The sequence below is a fragment of the Elephantulus edwardii genome, unplaced genomic scaffold, assembly GCF_000299155.1.
Source record: "Elephantulus edwardii isolate Elephantulus edwardi_28Jun2011 unplaced genomic scaffold, EleEdw1.0 scaffold00226, whole genome shotgun sequence".
NCBI lineage: Eukaryota > Metazoa > Chordata > Mammalia > Macroscelidea > Macroscelididae > Elephantulus > Elephantulus edwardii.
In genome coordinates this window covers 1,759,727-1,775,472 of record NW_006399976.1, presented here as the reverse complement: position 1 = coordinate 1,775,472, position 15,746 = coordinate 1,759,727, and the positions used below count along the sequence as shown (strand labels likewise).

At 48.7% G+C, this 15,746-nt stretch overlaps 1 protein-coding gene across 1 annotated transcript in view; it reads right to left on the bottom strand.

Moving 5' to 3' along the window:
- Positions 1-15,746, bottom strand: part of EPS15L1 (epidermal growth factor receptor pathway substrate 15-like 1) — a 78,567-nt gene that overhangs the window by 52,623 nt on the left and 10,198 nt on the right. Inside the window, exons 6-12 of the mRNA XM_006898280.1 lie at positions 13,997-14,122; positions 11,878-11,937; positions 10,873-11,106; positions 8,969-9,126; positions 7,663-7,819; positions 7,275-7,360; positions 6,965-7,037 (exon numbers count right to left, since the gene is read on the bottom strand). Coding sequence (XP_006898342.1) covers positions 6,965-7,037; positions 7,275-7,360; positions 7,663-7,819; positions 8,969-9,126; positions 10,873-11,106; positions 11,878-11,937; positions 13,997-14,122 — 894 coding nt within the window. The remainder of the gene's footprint in view (positions 1-6,964; positions 7,038-7,274; positions 7,361-7,662; positions 7,820-8,968; positions 9,127-10,872; positions 11,107-11,877; positions 11,938-13,996; positions 14,123-15,746) is intronic.

Here is a 15,746-nt window from a genome sequence, read left to right as displayed (position 1 = left end):
TTCCTGAAGTCGTGGTTTTTCACCACTGCCTTCACTACGGTTTGGACTCCTTCCTTCAGCACCATCTCTTCATATGCTACCTGCTGAGGCGGCTGAACACTGCCCAATTCCTTTTGGTACAGTGACTCTGGGGCTTCCTTCCATCCTCATTTGATACTTCCTGCCCCATTCAATGTTCTGCCCAAGTTGTTGTTGTTAGGTGCTGTCGGGTCGACTACAACTTATCATGACTCTATGAACAATGGATCTTATCCTGTTATCCTACTGCCCCATCTCTGCTGTACCTGAGCCCACTGTTAGTCACTGTATCAATCCCTCTTGTTGAGGGTCTTGCTCTCTTTCACTGACCTTTCCAAGCATAATGTCCCCTTTCCAAGGACTGGCTCCTCCTCACATCATATCCAAAGTATGTGAGGCAAAGTTTCACTATCTTTGCCTCTGAGGAGCATCCTGGTTGTACTTTCTCTATCTGTTCTTTTGGCAGTCTGAGGGGTATTCAGGACTCCTCTCCGAAACCATAGCTCAAAGGCATCAATTCTTCTTGTGTCATCCTTATTCACTGTTCAACTTTCAGATGTGTAACAAGTTATTGAAAAGACCAGAGCTTGAAGCACCTTAGTCTTTAAACTGCCATCATTGCTCTTTAGTACCTAAGAGGGCCTTGTTTTCCCAGTACAACTCATCTTTTAATTTCTTGTCTGGGATGCAAGCAAGATGAAATCATAGACTTCAATCTTTTCCCCACCCATCAAGAGGTTGCCTATTAAACAAATGGAGAGGATTTTTGTCTTCTTGATGTTGAGATTTAATCCATACTGAAGGCTGTATTCCCTGATCTTCTGCAGCAAGCATTTCACATCCTCCTCATTTTCAGCAAAAAAGGGGTGTGTCTTTTTCATAATGTACATTGAAGAGTCATCTCCCCAATCCTGGTATCACATTCTTCCTCATAAAGTCCAGCCTCTGGAATGACTTGCTTAGCATACAGACTGAATTGATACAGAGACAGGAGAGAGTTCTCATGCACATCTTTATTGATTTTAAACCATGCAGTACTCCCTTGCTCTGTGTACACAACAGCTTCTTGACCTCAGTATGGCTTTCAAATGAGCATAATTAAGTGTTCTGTGATTCCCATTCTTCTCAATGTTAGCCATAGTTTGTTATAATGCACACAGTCACTAAAACACAGACTCCTTATTATAGTCTCTACTTTCAGACAAGATCCATCTGACATCAGATATCTGACATCTGATATCCCTCGTGCCACAGTTTTTCTAAATCCAGTCTAAAGTTCTGGCAGTTTTCTGCCAATGTACTGTTCTGGCTGTTTTAAATAATCTTTAGCAAGATTTTACTTGTATGTTATATTAATGATATTGTTTGGTAAATTCCACATACTGTTGGATCACCTTTTTGGGGTATAGGAATAAATATGGATTTCTTTCAGACAGCCAGATAGCTCTCCTCCAAATTTCCTGGCATAGATTGGGGAGCACATCTAGGGCTGCATCTGCTGAAATTTGTCAATTGGTATTCCATCAATTCCTGGGGCCTTACTATTTGCTAATGCCTTCCATGCAGCTTGAACTTCTTCCTTCATTGCCATTAGTTCTTGTTCATACACTACTTCCTGAAATGTTTGTGTCTACCAATTCTTTTCAGTACAGTGACTCAGTATATCCCTTCCATCCTCTTGTGATGCTTCCTGGACTTGCTCAGGCTTTTGCCTGTGGCATCCTGCAGTATGCAACTTGAGGCTTGAATTTATTTTTCAATTCTTTCAGCTTGAGAAATGCTAAGTGAATTCTTCCCTTTTTGTTTTCTAACTCCAGCTCTTTGCCCATTTTATGATAGTACTTTGTCTTCTCAACCTGCCCTTCAGATTCTTCTGTTCATCTCTTCTGCAATTCTTCGGTTTGTTTTGGCTTCTTGGCATTCAAGTGCAATTCTCAGTCTCTTATGAGATCCATTTTGGTCTTTTTTTCCCCTACCTTGTCTTTGTCGTCATGACCTTTTGCTTTCTTGTTGGATAATATCCTTGATGTCATCCCACAGCTCCTCTGGTCTTCAAACTTACTCTTGAGATGATTTTTAAATTCAGAGAGGACAGAAACAAGGTTGGATTTGGGTTCTTGTGGACTTGTTTGAATTGTCTACAGCTTTAATTTGAACAAGCTGATGGATCTATTCCACAATCAACACCTGTTCTGGTTTTGACTTCTGGTATGGAGCTTCTCCAACAATTCTTTCCACAGATGTAATTAATCTGATTTCTGTGCAGCCCACTGGGTGAAATCCACGTTGTATAGTCACCACTTGTGTTTTTTTAAAAAAGGTATTTGCAATAACTAAATCACTGATGATCCAAAATTGCATAATTTTATCTTCAGCCTCATTTTGCCCACTGAATTTGTCTTTATCGCAATTTGAGGCTTTGATCCCCCCCTTCACCCCCAGTTTTTTCAGCTTGAGAAATGTCACGTGTTCTTCTCTCCTGGCTTCCTAACTCCTGATCTTTGTCCATTCCATTATCTTTTCTTTCTTTCCTATCTTTTTAATGATCTTTTGCTTTCTTCATCCTTGATGTCATCCCACAACTCTTCTGGTTTTTAATCATTAGATTGAACACCACTGCATCAAATTCATTCTTGACATGGTCTCTGTATTCAGGTGGGATATATTCAAGATAGCACTTTGGCTCTTAGGAAACAGTTTTGTCTTCAGTTTAAACTTGAACTTGTATATGAGCAATTGATGGCCTATTCCATAGCTGGGCTTTGTATTTATTTCAGTGATACTGATCTGCACTATTATCTTTCTACATATTTTGTCAATTTGATTCCTGTGCATTGCATCTGATGACAGCCACATTTATAGTCATCATTTATGCTGCTGAAAAGGTTCTTTCCAATAAATAGAACACTTGTCTTATAGAATTTCATCATGCAATCCTTGTCATAACCTATCATCAGAGCCATATTGTTCAGCTACTGATTCTTCCTTGTTTCCAATTTCCATATTCCAGTCACCATTTATTATCAATGTATCTTGACCAATTTCAGGCTGCAAATATTGGTAAAAGCTTCAGTTTCTTCATCTTTGGCATTAACGGTTGATATATAAATTTGGGTTAAGTTGTAGGTGTATGGATATCATCACTGATAGCTTCATATTTCTGGATGGAATGTTCTTTTGACATTAAATGTGTTATCCACTTCATTTAATCTTATCTAACATAACGATCATAGGATAGTCCAATTTAAAATGGCCACCACTAGTCCATTTCATCTCACTAATGCCTAGGATACTGACGGTCAAGCATTCCAATTCCATTCTGACAACATTCAATTGTCTCTAATTCATACTTCTCACATTCCACATTACAATTTTTAAGGAATGTTTGCAACTGTTTTCTTCTCCTTAACTTACTACAAAGTTTCAATAATCAAAACAGTGTGGATAAGAACAGTCATAAAAACCCATGAGACTGAAAATAAATCCACTTGTTTCTGGTCAACTGAAGTTCAGCAAGCGTGCCAAGACCACTCATTAGGGAATGAACAGTCTCTTCAGTAAGTGACTTTGGGACAAGAGGATCTCCACATGTACAAGAATGAGTGAAGTTAGAGCCCTTCCTCACTGCATGCAAGAATGACCTGGAAACGGATTAAAGACGCAAGTGTAAAAACTCAAGGCTGAGAAAAAAAGCACAGGCGTGCGTTTTCATGAGCATCAGTTTTTCCTGGCTTTATTCAGACATCAAAAGCACAAACAAGAACTTTGGTGGCAGAAGGTGCACAGTTCAAATCCACCAGATGCTCTGCTAAAGAAGGAGGGGCAATCTCCTTCTGTACCAACTGGATCCGATTCAACAGTACACACAAAAATAATAAAAAAGAAATTAAAATAATAATTAAAAAAATGAAAATGATGAGTGAATGATTTTTTTTTAAAAAAAAAGCACAAACAAAAGAAAAACAGATAAATTGGCTCCTCATCAAAATTTAAAATTTTTGTGCTTCAAATGACATGATAAAAAGTGAAAATGTCATCTCACAGGATTGGAGAAAATGTGTGCAAATTAGTCGTCTATATTAAAAAGCCCCTTAAGCCCAGATATATCAAGACAAAGGTGGCAAGTCAGCCCATTTTAAAAATGCTTGGCATCATTTACAGGAACCTTGGTGAAACAACAGTTAATGTGCTTGGCTGGAAACCAAAAGGTGGGCAGTTCAAACCTATCAGGACCTCCACTAGAGACAGATGTAGCAGAACGCTTCCATGAAGATTTATAGTCATTAAAAACATTTCTAGTCATTGAAGGCCATTTCTAGTCATCTAGTCTGACGGCCTCGTGCCAAGAAGCTGCACTGCAATCCCAAAGGCAGGCAGTTCAAGGCCACCAGCTCTCTGTGCTCTCTCCTGTGTGATTCCTTGCCTCTGAAAACCTGCAGCAGGATCAGCAAAGGGTTTGTTCCAGCTCCGTGGTACACAACAACAACACAGTCACTGATGTTGTTATTTAGTGTCGAGTCAGAACCAACTCACAGCGCACCCTCCAGTGGGCTTTCAGAGGCAGCAAACTGCACAGGAGGAAACTACCCATCATTCTCCCAAGGGACAGCTGGTAGATTCGAACTATAAACCTCGGAGGTGGTAGCACAACTCTACTCCTAAGTTACCAGAGATCCTTTTACAGCCACTGCTGTTGTTCAGAGATGCCAATGAGTTGAGTATGACTATAGCGACCCCATAAACAACTGGTCTGAACGCTGTACCATCCTGTGTCATTAGAGAAATGCAAATCAAAACCATGATGAGATACCATCTCACCTCCACCAGCGTGACTAGAATAAAAAAGAGAGTAGGAAGCATTGGCAAGGAAGAAGAGAAATGCAAAATAGTGCTGGTGTGGGAATGCAAAATGGTGCAGCTAATTTAGAAAATACTTTGGGCATGTGGCCAGGAGGGGACCGGTCCTTGGAGAAGGACATCATGCTTGGAAGGGTGGAGAGAGAGCGCAGGAAAGGAAGGCCCTGGATGAGATGGATTGATACAGTGACTGGGGCAATGGGGGTAGGTGTGTCAGAATCAGCGAGACTGGCTCAGAGTAGGGTTCAGAGCTGTTGCACATAGACAGGGTTGCTATGAGTCGTAGGTGACTCAATGGTACCTAACAACAACAACAATTTATAAAATTTTCTGGTGGATCCTCAAAATCTAAGTTACTATGTGAGCCTTCAGCTCCACTTCTTCATATATAACCAGGAAAATTAAGAGATTCATGTGTAACTTGTACACAAATGTTCACAGTATTATTATTCACAATCACTGAATGACAAAAGCAATCCAAGTAACCATCAACAAATGAGTAATCTACTCATACACTGGAATACTATTCAGTCGTAAAAGGAAAATACAATTCTGACAGATGCCATGACATGGAACCTCGCAAGCATAAGCATTCTGCTGAATAAAAGCAGCCAGTCAGGAAAAGACACATATTATATAACTCCACTTAGATGACATGTCTAGAAACAGCAAATGTACAACTGAAGACCAGTGGCTGCCAGGCACTAGGACCACCTCTCCCCAGTCTGCCAGTCTGTTGCACTGTGTGGCTTGTACGTTGCCATGGCGCTAGATGATAGACCGCAGTATCTGGAGTACCAGCAGATTCACTAACGGTAAGCAGGTTTTTGTGAGGCTTCGAGACTAAGACAGACAAAGCATAAAGGCCTGATGATCTACTTGTGGAAAACCAGCTAACGTCAACGCTGTGGCTGAGCGCGGTCTGTTGTGTCATCACCGTGGGGATGGGGCAGCACCGGGTAACACGGGGCTCCACTGGGCTTGGAGGTACCAGGAGTCCGAACCGACCTAACCACCACACTAACCAGCTGGGGAGGATGAAAGGGCGACCACAAAGGGGACAGCATTTCTCTGTGGTGTGATGAAATGTTCTAAAATTGACTGGTGGTTGCACGATTTGGTGGCCTCACAAAAAGCTACTGAACTGCACAAGTGAACTGGGTGAATCACAAGGAGAATGCATTATTTCAACAAAACGGCCACAATAACAAATGATTAGAAGAGCAACCACAGCCCTCACAGGGACAGTGGCCACGGGAACGACATGAGGGGACACATGAGGGGCAGACAGCACAGTGGCAATGAGAAACAGGCCAAGCTTCTGGGCTTCAAGCCAAGTCACCCAACACAGCAGGCCTGCTGTGCCACCAGGGCCATGACACGCTGTCTTCATCACACATTCTGATGTCCCCAAGACAGGCCCAGCTGGGAAAGACAGCAGGGACAAACGTCACAGCACAGCCTCCTCTCAGTTCTAATGATGACGACAAGAGAGCCAGCTTAGCACCTGGTGGAGCTCCTATGTGGTAGTCTCAGCCCCCAACTACCTGGGCAAACTAGAGCGCTCATTTCCAATGTCAAGGTCACAGAGCGGATTGGAAGAGGTGGCTTTGGGGGCTGGTGGTCTGTGTCGAGTCTGCTGGCCATCACCATGCTCTAACACCATGCTACACGCTGGACTATCCTAGAAACCACTGGATCTATAAAAGCCGATGCTGAGCGACAGAAGCCAGACACAAAGGACCATGGAGTGTAAGGTCCCATTCTTGTACCAGAATTCCAGAACAGGCAAACCCAGAGATAGTCGCTTAAGGACGGCCCTGGCATAGTGACTGCTGCTGGGTTTCTTTGGGGGATGAAAACGTTCTGGAACTAGTCAAGGGTAGTAGTTGTACAACACGCTGAATGTAATAAATGCCAACAAAATACACTTTCAAGTCATCATTCTATCTCACTTTTTCAGAGAGCCGCTGTGCACAGTGTGGTGAACACAGAACCTCCCTTCAGCCCAGCACTGGAGCAGGTGAAGGGTGTCCCCCTGGGCCAGGTCTCACACTAACAGGTCTGGCCAAGGCCAGCCTGTCCTCACCTGCACTTCACTGGTTTTCTGTCTGATGGCCTCTTCCTTCTCTCTAATGTCTTGCTCCAGTGAGTATTTTTCTCTAAAATGAGAAACATTTTATGAGAGCACGGTGAAAGCAACTGAAGTGAATACAGATGAGGGCACCCTCTGCCCCAGATCTAGACCCTCACCTCATCCCACAATAGATGGCCCCAATCCCTCTCGGAGGTGAAAGGAACCTCGAGTCCAGCCCAATGTCCCTCCCTGGCACCACACCAGCAACAACCCGTGACAGGTCTGTGTGAGGCTCGGGCCTGGGGGGCAGATGTTCACATACCTCTGTAACTGTGCAATCTCCTGACTGATGTCATCGAGCTCCTTCACGCCAGTGAACTCCCCTGAGCCAAGGGAGCCTGAACTGTCCTGGGACCAAACAAACAGTACGGGGGTTAGCAAGGTGCCAAGACCCTGAGCAGGGGCAGGGAGTGCTCGGGAGGAGGAGCAGGGAACGCTCGGGAGCAGGGGCAAAACCATCTAGTCTTGGGTTCACAGGAGAAGTCTATGGACCTAGCCCAGTGCCCATCTGGGTGGAGGTGCTGCCCTCCCAGGGTCCCATGTGGGGAACCCACATAGCAGCAGAGTCCCCTCAATCAGGAAGCCCTCCTGCTGTGTGTGCCCTGGTTTCGGGAGTAGGAAAAGCACACACGTGGAGGGCGGATACTCACCAGGACTGGGGTGCCTCTCTCTGAGGGTGGGACCATGTCCGGTGAGAGGACTTGAGGGGGGTCGAGGCCTTTACTGACCTTCTGCTGAATGAAATACATAGCTAACGCGAATTGGTCTTTGCTTAACTTCCCCATTTGCCTCGTGTCGGCCAGGGCCCTGGGAGAGATGTGAGGACGCTTGTTACACATCTCCGAGAGATCGCCGACTACCTACTGCAAGCACGTGGCCAGGTCCAGCCACAGAGGGTGCTGCTCCTCCAGCTCCACTCCGTGGCCTGCAGGCACCACAGTGACCCCTACAGAGTGCCTGAGGAGCTCTGCTCAGAGCAGCAGGGACCACCACGCCCCCCTGGACGCAGGGGCAGGCTCTGGGCGGGCTCTCCTGGGGCTGGGGAGACGCTGGCGTGGCTCTCTTCCCTATGTGAAGCAAGTGTGTGTGTGTGGTGGTTCTAGCACCTTCCACGTCCAGTGAGTCAGGCCACTCTGAGGGACATGGCACCACAGTGACAAGTCCAGACAAGACACCTGGGAGCATCTGAAGCAAGAGCTATAGGGTTTCACTGGGGGCTGTGTGCAAACAAAGGCAGTGGGTGGTAGCTAGGGAATGATGGGTTTCAAAGATGGGGGTATATGGGGATAATGTGGGGGGAAGGTGGGGGTGATGCAGGGACCATTTGGGGTGATGGGGTGCAGCACAGGGATAAAGCCGCATCTCTGGCTGCCATCATGATGGTGGAAGAGCTGCACTGACAATCAAAGCCAGGTTTCCTGCCTGGAGGTGAGGAATGTACCCTTGAAACACTGGTACCCTAAGACTTCAACCACTAGCCAAGTACCCCAAGAGGTGGGGCTGGAGGAGGCAGGAAGAGGCTGGCTCCTCAGCGGACCCTGGACGATACCCGGCCTCTGCAGGTGGCTAACCTCCTTGGGAGCTGCCTCCATGGAAAGGCAGCCATGGCCCTGACTGCTGATTATGAGAATGTTAGAGCCTTTGGTTACTGTCCCCAAAGCCAGCAGGGCTGAGGCCCTGCACCCCCACCTCCCATAGCTGAGCGGAGTCCCCAGCAGATCAGCAGAGCCAGCAGCCAGTGTGACGACCAGGAGCTCTCAACAGAGAAGCCTGCTGCTGAAGGGGGCTGCGTGGTGGACGTGCAGCGTATGGAGCCTTCTACCTTTGTCACAGCACCAGGTTCCACATTCCAGAACAGAACATTCACGTTTCATTCTCACGATGCCCTTGGGGGCCCCCAAGACGCACAGGCCCGCTCCCACTGCAGTGCTGTCCGCTGTGTGCACCCACACTCACCAGATGTGGGCCAGCAGGCTCTGGGTGAGGCCCGAGTGCATGAAGATGTCCTTCACCTCCTGGCCGCTCACGTAGCCGTCCAGGTCCAGGTCTGTCTTCAAGAAGATGTCGTCAAAGCGCATCTTGTCAGCCACAGGCACCACCCAGCTCACCGCTGGCTGTGGGGTGGGCACCATCTCAGTCCTAGCGCGTTACCCCCACAACCCGCACCTGAGGCGACAGGATGGCGGGCGGCACCACCCAGCTCACCACCGGCCACAGGGTGGGTACCACATGAGTCCTAGCGCGTTACCCCCACAACCCGCACCTGAGCCGGCAGGATGGCAGGCGGCCTTCGGAATGAAGCTCTCCTCATAGCACCATCACCATCAGGAAGCAACCTGAACCCCCATCCGCTGTGTCAGGGGGGCCTGCAGATCCAGGGAAGGCTATACAGCACCCTAGCACCACTGCTCTTCAGAAGGGGGTAGACACCTCCCCCTGTACAGTCCTCTCGTCCCAGCCTCTGGGGCTCCAAAGGCAGCCCCCAATTTCCTCCTACGGCTACAGTTATAAGAACCCCCACTAGCTGCCACTGGGAGTTCAGTCCACTAACAGGCAGTGTGGCCAGTGTACATACACACACGGCCAGCGTTTGTACAGACATAGCAGTTTCAGAGAGAGAGAGGTGTGAGTGTGTTTCCTCCTGGGCTCCCAGGATGCCATGCTTCTGTGTCCCCAACCAAGTCTGCTCTGAGAGTGAGCCCACTTGAGAGGTGGCAGCCCACACGTCACCGAGAAGCCAAGTGAGATGGAACGTGCACCTGCAGGACAGGAGGTCAGGGCCCCGGTGCTGGGGGTGGAAGAGTCTCGAGCCACTGATGCACAGTGACCACTAAGGAGGGGTCCCACAGGAAGGTTACTAGCATGAGGGGTTAGCTTCAGCAAGAGGTCTCCCAAGGAGTTACTCCTCCAAGCTGGACGTGAGACAGCTTGTCTGGGGGTGCGCTGGGCAGGGGCTGTTCTGGGTTACAGAGATCAGTCCCAGGATACTGCGCTGAGAAGCCAAGCACAGGTGGCCTTGCCCCCATGGGCTGGACCTCGTGCACTCGGTCTTCACCAGCACTGACAGAGGCCAGAATGGGCCCTGTCACCTGCTAACAAGCTGTGGCAACAGGCAGGCACTGAACCCAGGAGAAGACCTTCTGCTAGGTGACCCATCTCCCTGACCCCCCCACCCCACTGTCCTCAGGTCAGATCCTCGCCACCCAGGTGGACCTGCTGTGACACTGGGAACCCAGGACGTGTGTCTGGGGACAGGACATGTGTCCCCCAGCCCACTTCAGCTCTGGGGCCCAGTGAGTAAAAGGATGTAGCAGTGTGGGGAATTTATGGAAAAATGTCTCCAACCCGCTGATTTCAGTCCCAGTCACTGAGTTCCAAGTGTCCCCGAAGCATGTTCACCAGGACTTTCTCCCGAGGTACCCCTGCGTAGGCTCAAACCTCCAGGCTCTCAGCAATTGAAAATGCTTACCACCTGCACCAGCCAAGGGCTCCACACAGAGCATAACTACCACAAAGAACAAGAAACAGCTGCGTGTACAGTGAGCAGGACACAAATCCCTGAACTAAGTGTTTGTAGAGACACTCAGCACTTCACCAGCACTCCCCACTTCAGGCCCCACTAAAGTCATACCTCAAAGTACATGCCGGGCACAAGCTGTACCTGAGAAAGCCACTCTTGGGGTGTGTTGGAAGGCTACTCTAGGGGTGAACTGGGCAGGGCAGCACCCAGGAAGTCTGCTGTGTTCTGGGGAGGGTTGTACCTGGGACAGCCACTCTGGACATGGACTGGACGTAATGGGCAGGGCTGTACCTGGGAGGCCATTCTGGGGGTGTGCTGGGCATGCTGGGCAGGGCTGTACCTGGGTCTGCTTGACACTGTGCTTGGGGGACAGGCTGCCAGTGCTGTTGAGGCTGCTGACGCTGCCATGGGACGGTGTGGAGCGCAGGCTGTCCCTTGGTGGGGGGCTGGCAGGCAACACAGGCACAGCACCCGGGAACACCGATTTCTTCCTCTTGGCGGGAGGAACAAGGGACGGGGGCAGGACAGCGGGCACTGGCTCCTTCTCTAGGGCACGGTAGACCAGGTGCATGGCCTGTGAGCAGACAGAGCAGTCATGGTGTGGCAGGTGCGGTGTCCTCCCCACCCCCAACACCTGCCCCTGCCCCACAGATGTGCCACCTGGGAGAGGAGAGGAGCGACCTCAGACACACCTACAACACAGGTGTTCCCAGGAACAACCACGGTGCGCTTCAAATGTGTCAACACAAGATCGGGTCCTATCAAGGGGCCGCTGTGGTTAAGGACCCTTCAGTGCAGGTGACAGAAGGTCACACATAAAACTAGCTTTCTTTGGCCACCATGAAATTCTGGGAACAGGTGTCTAGATGTAAACAATATCCTTGGCTGGTTATTAGGACAGATCAATGCTAATGTCCTGTGAATGGCACAGTTAATTCACAGACTTCAAATACTGTGCAACTGTGACAATCTCTCATCAAGAGAATCCTTAGTTTCAGAAGATACACACTGAAGTACTTTAGCACAGAGAGGCATCTGTATGCATTTTCAGTTTACTCTCACCAGCTAAAAAGGCAAGTTCACCTGTGCACACAGATACATGGATACGAGGGATAGGGAAACAAAGGATTAGATGGAGAGTAAGGAGGAGGAATTTTTTTAAAAAGAACGAACAGAGGGGAATGCAAGTGAATGGAAGTAAAGAACTATCTGCACTAGTGCAACTTTTCTTCTTGAAATCCCCTCACAATAAACACTGACAATGTGAGGACAGCTCCCAAAGCAGCTCCCCACCCATGACCACATGGGCCCTGTGGTGAATGGGACAGTCCCAGCAGGCGCCTACCACAGCAAACTCGTCTCTGTCCAGGTGCCCGTCCTTGTCGATGTCACTGAGGTCCCAGACCTGCAAGGGAGACCAGCGGGCTTACAGCAGGAAGAGCTGCCCTCTCTGGGGTCTATGGTGTCACCAGGGGTGGGACAGGCCACTATTCCTGAGAAGCCACATGTGGTGCCTCTCAGGACCCGTCTGATCCGATGACACCCTATCATCACCACGGCTTTCACATATGACGCTCCCCTTCTCCAAAAAGATGACCATGACTGTGACCGTGGCCAGGGCTGCTCTTCGCACCTCCCTTTGTTTTTATTATCTTGCAAAGACAAAAAGCCAAACCTGTTGCTGTCAAGTTCACATGTTACAGAGTAGAACGTCCTGCACCGGGTTTCCTGGCAGGTAATCTTTGCAAAGCAGACCGCCAGTACTTTTCACAGCGCCACAAGGTAGGATCAAACCGCTAACCCGCGCATCAGCAACCAGCCATAAACTTCCTGTGCTGTCCAGGCACCTTACCGTCCTTCAAACACACAGCCAAGCCCACTGTTAAGTCTATCTCAGCTCACAGTGCTTTTCAGCACCGAGCAGAACCGCCTCGGAGCTCTGACTCCAGGCCTCCGGGTCCTGAGGGAAGCACGCTGCCTCATCTTGTCCTGTGGAGCAACTTAGTAGGTCCAAACCGCTGACCTTCCAGTTCGCAGTTGGGGGCTTTAACTACTGCACCACCAGGGCCTCTCCTGTCTTAAAAAACAGGTCTTCAATGTTGTTGTTGGTGGTAGGTGCTGTCAAGTACGATCCATAGTAACCCTGTGAACAACAGGTCTGAGCCCTGCACCACCCTAATTATCTCTGACACACTAGAGCCCACTGCGGGAGTCACTATGTCTATCCTGCTGGTTGAAGGTCCTCTTCTCCTTCACTATCCCTCCTCCTTCCCAAGCATGATCCCTGTCCAAGGAACATTCTCTCCTGGCAACATGCCCAAAGTATGTGAGATGAAGCTTCACCTCCAATGAGTACCCTGGCTGCATTTTCTCCACAACCTGTTTATTCTTTTAGAAGTCTATGGGCTATTCAGTGCTCTTCTCCAACACCGATGCTCAAAGGCATCAATTCTGCTGTCATCGTTAGTTACTGTCTAGCTCTCAGATGCATAGCAAGTGACTAAAAAGACCATGGCTGGAAGACCAGGTGCACCTTGGTCCTCAAACTGACATCCCTGCTCCTCAATTTTGAAAGGTCCCAGACTACAGACTCCCAGTGCAATACATCTCATGATCTTCTACTGGTACCATGTGTACTGACTGTAGATCCAAGTAAGAGGAAATTGTTGACAGTCTCACTACTTTCTCCATTCATCATGATGTTGCCTATCAAGTCCCGTGGAGGATTAGAGAAAGACTCATCAATAACCTTTGTTACGCAGATGACACCACCTTTTTTGCTGAAAGTAAGGAGGACTTGAGCACTTGCTGCAGAAAGTTAAATACTGCAGCCTTCAATATGGATTGCACCTCAATGTCAAGAAGGTCTTCAACAGGAGAGACAGATTTGATTTTGTTACAGGTATTGCTCTGAACACAGGTCCGGCACAGACACATGGAACTGTTTTCTCAGGTGCGATGGGCGGGCTGCAGGCTGGTGCAAAGTGTCCCTGCAGATAGTGAACCAGAAGGCTGTGTCCTCAAAGACTCATGTGAACACCGAAGGTGCTGGACATGGTCAGACCATGAGGACCGGTTGCTGGCCTGTGCCATGATCACTTGCTGGGCCCCTGACCCATTTGCCACCTTCTCAAGATGTGAGTCTTCCTGTCACAGACGATGCTGCGAGTGTCCACCTGAGACACGTCACCTCCCAGCCTTTCACCAGCAACAAGAGACACAGGCACAGCTCCATCAGCCCCCTCTCCAACTCCACCCTCAGAGACCACTGCCTTCCAGCTGGCCTCCAGGCCCATCCCTTTGGTTGCCTCAGGGACCTTGTGTGCCTGCTGACGGCACCCAGGGAAAGCTAACACCCAGCCGGCAAGTGTCTGGAGAACCGAGAAGGGCAGAAGGTGATGGGACTACGCCATGCACACACACCCATACCCACACCCACACCCGGGTAGGACCCATACACTCACCCGGCCCAGGACGTCCAGAGGCAACTTGGAGTTCATGAGGACAGGCTTGACCTTGTCCCCGGAGAGGAGACCATTTATGGGCAAAAGGCTTTCAAAGATGCCATCAAACTTTGCCTTTTCTTCCACCTGGGTGAGAAGAAACAGCTGAGTAGGTTGAGGGCCTGTATGGGTGTCACAGGGAGCTGTCACAAGGCTGTGTGATGTAGTTTCAGAGCACTTGCTTCCCACCCCACCTCCCTAAAGACACAGGACTCCTGCAGCAGTCTCAGACACTGAGCTGAGAAGTGAACCCAAACACGGATTCCCACAACGAGGTGCTCCACAAAGGCAGAACGTAAGACCGGCTGATGCCAGGCACGTCAGAGAGGAGGGGTGAAAGACGAGCATCGGACATTTTCAAGGCACTTTATTCTGCAGGGCACTGGAACGGTGGGTACCAAAACAACTGATACCAGCTCAGCCCCAACTCTCTGCAAGCCCATGTGACACAACAAAACCACTCTGCAGGATTTTCTGGACTGTACTTTCCAGGCTCTTCTTCCATGGTGCCTGAGTGGATTCAAACTGTGGACCTTTCAGCTAGTCACTCAGCACTTACCCATTTACACCACCCAGTCACCAGTAGACATCTGAAAAGACTGAAGCTGTCAACTATTTCTACAATCATGGTAGTTGTTGTTAGGTGTCATCAAGTATGATTCATAGCAACACTATGAACAAAAGATCCGAACCTTGCTCTATCCTGTGCCATCGTCACACTTCCTGATACACCAGAGCCCATTGCAGTAGTCATCACAGTAGTCATCGTTATCAATCCATCTGGTTGAGGGTCTTCCTCTCCTTTGCTGACCCTCCTCCCTTCCCAGCATCATGTCTTTCTCCAAGGAACCACCTCACCTAGCAATATGTCCAAAGTATGTGAGGTGAAGCCTCATCATTCTTGCCTCTGAAAAGCACTCTGTCTGCATCCTCTCCAAGACATTTCTCCTGGCCGTCCTTAGGATGTTCTGTGCTCTTCTCCAAAACCACAACTCAAAGGCCTCAATTCTACTTCTGTTATACCTATTCATTGTCCAGCTCTCAGATGCATAGCAAGTGATAGAAAAGACCATGGCCTGACTCAGACACACCTTAGTCCTCAAACTGACATCATTATCCCTCAATAATTTGGAAAGGTCCCTAACTGCAGGTTTTCCCAGCGCAATACATCTCCTTATTTTCTGACTGCTTGTACCAGCGCTGTTAACTATGAATCTAAGCAAGATGAAGCTGCTGACAGTTTCAACATCCTCTCCAACCATCAAGACACTCATGGTAAACAACTGTCAGGCAGTCAACAGAAGTGTTGCACTGGGGACAAGTATGGTCAAGGACCTCTTTAAAGTGCTACACCACAGCTCAAAGGCATCAATTCTCTTCTGTCATCTTTATTCATTATCCAATTGAGAAAGTAGAGGATTAGTAATGAGAGGAAGACCCTCAACTATATGGATTAATACTAGTGACCGCAACCGTGGTCTTGAGCATAGCTGAGACAACGAAGATGGTGCAGCATAGGGTAAGGTTCAGATCTGTTGTTTAAAGGGTCACTATGGATGTCAGAAGAAACTCTGAAGATTGCACTGGAGCGCAGAGAAGCCAAAGCACAAAGAAGAATTCAAGATACTAAAGAGCTGAACAGAAGATTCCAAAAGGCAGCACGGAATGACAAAGCAAAATATTACAATGAAATGTGCGAGGAGCTAGAGTC